The sequence below is a fragment of the Bidens hawaiensis genome, unplaced genomic scaffold, assembly GCF_021521415.1.
Source record: "Bidens hawaiensis isolate Kalapana, Puna unplaced genomic scaffold, B.hawaiensis_p1.1 tig00066611_1, whole genome shotgun sequence".
Taxonomy (NCBI): Eukaryota; Viridiplantae; Streptophyta; class Magnoliopsida; order Asterales; family Asteraceae; genus Bidens; species Bidens hawaiensis.
The window spans coordinates 1-5,943 of record NW_027501846.1 but is presented as its reverse complement, the minus strand read 5'-3'; the positions used below and the strand labels follow the sequence as shown (position 1 = coordinate 5,943).

The following is a 5,943-nucleotide window of genomic DNA, read 5'->3' as shown; positions in this document are numbered from 1 at the left end:
TACTAACTTTTATGCATTTCTTTAAGTTTGTATAATTTTTAATTTTTGTAAGATGTATAATATCTAATTGGCTTGCATGTATGTAAATTAAAAGGTAAACCAAAGTATTATGTCATCGTTGAATGCAGTATACAACATCATAAAAGCAAGACGTCAAAGGGCGATCATCACAAAGTATCTTGGAATGAGAAGCTCGCATTTGAGTTGTCGATGTATGAATGTGAGAAGCTGACACACCTGGGGTTGAGAATCATGGATAAAGAGTTATTTCACAGCGATACTGGATTTGTCGGCGAAGCTAAGTAATGTTTACCACAACAACTCTATTCAATTCTTTTACTAAACAACCGCGGTGAAATAAATATTTTATCCTAATGTTAAAATCCTTTTAGGGTTTATCTTGATGAAATACTCGTTGAAGGAAATGAGAAAGGACTCGTGGAACAGACACCAAAACCGTATAAGGTGGTCCTTGATGATGAAACTTATGGAGGAGAGATCAAAATTGGACTCAAGTTCATCCCGGATGTAAGTATTCTAATAGTCCAAAATGGTAAAGTTGGGACTGTCAGTTGCCGATAATAATCCACATTAACAATTTACTTATAGAAATATGTTTCGAGTGTAATATATGACTCTTTAAATAATATTTTTTATATTTATGTTGCCTATATTACAGGCGGTTATTAGGAAAGAGGGAAAAGAGGTTATTACTATGGAAAGAAGTTATGAGGACACAATATGGAACAGGTTGGTGGGCTTTTGTAAGATGTCATGGTGGAGACTTTCTGTTTATGGTAGAAAACTAAATCCAGATGAGTGTAAGCGTGTTTAGATTTTTTTGAACGACAACTTTCATTAAGCGTATTTAGATATTTGTATGAGTAACAGACTCGCTTTCTTATAGATATAATTAACCTTATATGTTGATTTCGGGTCTATGTGTTATCTTTTTTCTCTCTCTTAATTCTTTTGGCAATTTGATTCTTCGTTGTTAACCAAGAAAAGAATATGGAAACATGTTTAAACATAATGGGCCAACAAGTGAGCAAATTGTAACGGTTTCAACATTGGATAATGCCTAATGGACTGGGCCTTTTGTTCTTTTTGAAGTGTCAAAATGACCCATTTACATAAAATTGATAAATGAACAACCTAATAAAAATATGATTTTATGGTTTTTCCAGTTAAATAATGTGATAAACAATGACAGAGAACACATTAAAAAAGGTTTAGACTTGCATAATCTATTTCAACTCCAAAAACCTTGCAGGTCTAAAATAATTCAATTATAAATCCATGTGATATTTCACTTATGTATTTTTGACATGTCAGGCATAAGAACCTATGACAGTATGGCACTACATCTCTTTATTAAACTAAACAAGGCGCTAGACTAACGAAGCTCTAATATCACTTTTTAGGCGAAACAATCAGTTGAGCACTTAACCTACCGTGGTTATAACTTATAAGGGCAATCTGTGCTTTAGTATATGCGACCGATGGTCAAGAGTGTATATAGAAAATATTTATCAAGCATCCTCCTATATAAATTAAACATAATTTATTTTAATCTAAATTTAAACACATTTTGGTTTGTTTAACATCCCTTTTATCTTATCAAATAGACCATAAACCTATAAACTAACAATTAACATAATTCATTAAGTTTTTTTTCAATAATTAATTTAAACTATAATTAACGTTATCTTGGCCTTTCACTTGCACGATGATTTCAGTTCTGTCCATTCTTGAACTACAACTATTTCAAGATTAAAAATGACCTCAATAATGTAAACGTATTACACATATTAATTAAAAAGTATACAATCATTCTATTTATATATATTTTAATATTTATCAACTATCACTAAAATGAGTTCCTTAACTTATTTTAAAAAATACCATTACAAGAGCATAACTCAATGTTATCCATAATTTAATTATTTGTTTATGTTTCAATAAACTCAAACTTGATGGTAAGCACGTCTATGTGATTTATATATTTTAATATTTTATCATTTATAACCACGTTGTGTGGTATGTAGCTTTTTTAATTAATTATCCAATATTTTGGTAAATAAATTATTTTCTAATTTTTTTAGTGTTCAATTTCCTGTTGGAACAAGTTTTTAATTTTTTTTAACTTTCAAGATTTTTATTCCAAGAATAAGTTTATATTGATGTAACTCATTGTAAGTTTTAGTTACTAAAATTTCTATCAGTGTATTTTACAACTCATGACTTTATATATAGTCAACAACAGGTACCCAAAAAAAATGCAAATCAGTAACGTTTATTGAGTTTTTATGAGTGTGGGGTAAACAATGTGAATGATTGGATTAATAATAAAAAAAGTACCTTCTCATTATTGGTTTTTTATTGATAGTAGTTCGGAGTTCGGACAAGGCTAGTTACTCTTCACACTAATCAACTTATAGGACCGGCCGGTATAGACACAACCTGCCCTACCGCTCACTTCTCACTACTGACGCATGCCCTTTCTACCTCGTCGTAAAATTGCCCATGTGGCAACCACCTCATCACCAATAACGACTATGTGGGCTTCACATAATCTAACTTTCAAGGCTATGCACTTGTGGAAACGCCCAGTGTTAAATGGCCGTATAAAAAAGGGGGGGCACATGACGTAAAACGATCATATAGAAAGAGGTTGCATGACTAAAAACAATTGTGTAGATAGGAGCTTCATCAGTTAAACAACAATATAAAAGAGTTAAACAACAATATAAAAGAATCATATAAAATGTTTAATCATCCAATAACAAACATATACATATTAAAAGATTGATTTTAGGCCTAGTAAATAACTAAACTGTCTACACACCATGTGTCACGAATTGGTGAAATAAAAGAAGTGGCAAAAGAATCTTGAGCAATTACAACAAATGGCGTAGATAGTTTTTTATTTGGTATAAAATAAAATTAATTTATGTGAAATATTTTTTACTTCAAATATATTGAATTATAAGTTATAGTAACTTATACGTAATATTAATCATATATTATCTTAAAATATCATGCTATAATTACTAAAATATGGTTTCATAATTTCTAACTTTTCTTAGGACGACGGCTTTCTTTTTGTGTTTAGGTCATCGCACTCTTCAAATTGGAGAGCCATGTTGCCTCACCACGGTCAAACTATGTTGTCTTAAACGGATTCACGCTTCACAGTTTGACTTGGTTGTTTCTTGGGATACCATACCGCTAGATGTCACTTGACAGCTATTGTGCTACCACATGATCATAGTTCTTTGGTGTAACATACTTTGAGACGAAAACCCAGGTAGTTTTGAGATTCAAACTGACAACCTTGCATAAGGCCTAGCTTAAATCCTGCATCTTGTCATAATTCACCAAAAATGACACCTATAGAACCCACGTCTTTCTATCGCTAGATCGCAAACGCTGGATTATAATTTCTAACTTAGTTTACCAATAAACCAATAATACACATTCTCTTTTGAGTTTCCATATTTAGTAATTTACACCCAATAAACACAAACACATAAACCATCCGACTCAAATCTCAACCGTCATCCACCCAATCATTGTCCCAAAAAGTAATGATTTGGTTTCTATACACACTTCTTTATTATTATTACTTATACTTTTTATTACTATTATTATTGCAACTTAGTTCGAGCCAAGATTCGTCAACTTCATCACTGTAAAACCTTTATTATTCTAACCATAATGACACCCCTTTTAAGTTGTATACATTACATACATACATACATACATACATACATTATTATTATTATTATTACAACCTTCTTCTTCTTCTTCATATTATCATTCACAATCTTCATATCACTCAATTTCCCGTCTGGGTTATGTTCAAAATGCCTTCTTTTGTCTTCTTACACTTTCAATTCCAAAGCTTTTTGCTTCTAGCACGCCTCTGATCTCTCACCACCCTTTTTTCGTATAAAGATAAAGCAAGATTCAATTTTTATTAATATTAATTATTAATATTGTTATTGGTATTCATTCTGTTGCTATTAAGAGGGAACTGTTTCAAATTTGTTTGCATAAAGGTAATAATAAATTAATAATAATAATAATAATAATAATAAAGGATATAAATTCTGCATAAAGGTTTTATATGCTTTTTATGGTATATATTGAATGAATCTTTATTATTTTAACCGTTGTAACTATAACTTTGTTTCAAATTTTCAAGATTTTTTGCTTTTTCTTTATCAAGATTGTGTTTAGACTTATAAAATTTAAGTTTTTTCCCGGTTATAAATGATTCCATGCATCATTTTAGTTAAAAAGTATTGAAAACTTATTATGCACACCAACTGTTTGTATAAATGCAGGGATTAATATTCACAACAGAAATTGTTAAAAAAAATGGAGAATTTAGTGGATTTTGAAGAGGTTATTGATTTGGGATTTGAGTCATCAACTGTTTCTTCAATGGATCATGGAGTAGTTGATGATGAGCATGATCATGATCATGATCATGATCAGTCGCCTACGGTGAATTCGACGCTTAGTGGGAACTCTTTTGCTTATTATAGAACTAACTCAGAGACTTCAGCTTTCTCTGAGCAGTTAACTGATGATCTTAATAGCTGCTCATCGGATACACAGTCGCCCATGTGCTGGCCCACGAGATCGCCTTACCGGCCTGCACTTTCGAGATTTGGAGTAAAGACACCGACAGCGTTTGAACCCGAAGATAAGCTTGAGGTTAATGAGCCTATGGATTTGGGTGAGTTTTTTTTTTTTTTTTTTTGTGCATTAGAATTAAATTATGAGCTAATAATAGGAAATCAATGTTTTGACTTTTCTTGAAATCCATCATTAATATTTTTCCTATTGGCATTATTTGTTGCATAATCTTGTGCAGTTATTGATTTTTGGCCTTTATAGTAACTTCAAGTCATTATAAGCAGCTCAAACACACACCCAAAACACATAGAAATGTGAAATATCACATGTTTTTGAAGAGTTGTTGATATATTCTTGAGAAAAGTTATAATTTTTGAAGACTTTTCTTGAAAAATCACATTATTTCGAAGACGGGTTGATATATTTTGGAGAAAAATTACATTTTTTCAATCTTTTCTTGAAAAATTACATTTTTTTCGAAGACGTGTTTATATATTCTTGAGAAAGATTACATTTTTTCGATCTGTTCTTGAAAAATTACATTAATATTTTTCCTATTGGCATTATTTGTTGCATAATCTTGTGCAGTTATTGATTTTTGGCCTTTATAGTAACTTCAAGTCATTATAAGCAGCTCAAACACACACCCAAAACACATAGAAATGTGAAATATCACATGTTTTTGAAGAGTTGTTGATATATTCTTGAGAAAAGTTATAATTTTTGAAGACTTTTCTTGAAAAATCACATTATTTCGAAGACGGGTTGATATATTTTGGAGAAAAAATACATTTTTTCAATCTTTTCTTGAAAAATTACATTTTTTTCGAAGACGTGTTTATATATTCTTGAGAAAGATTACATTTTTTCGATCTGTTCTTGAAAAATTACATTTTTTTGGAGATTTGTTGATATAATCTTGAGAAAAAAAACATTTGTTAAGACTTCTTGATATATTCTTGAGAAAAATTACATTTTTTCAATCTTTTCTTGAAAAATTACATTTTTTGAAAATTTGTTGATATATTCTTGAGAAATAAAAACATTTTTTATATTTTTGAAGACTTGTTGATATATTCTTGAATTGAATCAGAGCTTGAAATGATGAAAGAAAGATTTGCAAAGCTTTTACTTGGAGAAGACATGTCAGGCAGTGGCAAAGGAGTTTCGACCGCCGTTACTGTTTCTAACGCCATCACAAATCTTTACGGTATGCGTTTTCAATCCGTATTTTCTTGATATATAACGGGTCGGTTCGTGTGTTTTAAATATGTCTTGGTTATATCTTTCTAG

General features: G+C 30.5%; 1 protein-coding gene across 1 annotated transcript; it reads left to right on the top strand.

Annotated features, from left to right (window-relative positions):
- Nucleotides 1–4,311: 4,311 nt before the first annotated feature.
- Nucleotides 4,312–5,860, top strand: LOC143604773 (rop guanine nucleotide exchange factor 2-like; the record flags this gene model as incomplete). Its single annotated transcript, XM_077081157.1, has 2 exons — nucleotides 4,312–4,750; nucleotides 5,744–5,860. Coding segments are annotated over exons 1-2 (481 nt in total), but the record flags the coding sequence as incomplete, so codon positions are not given.
- Nucleotides 5,861–5,943: the final 83 nt, after the last annotated feature.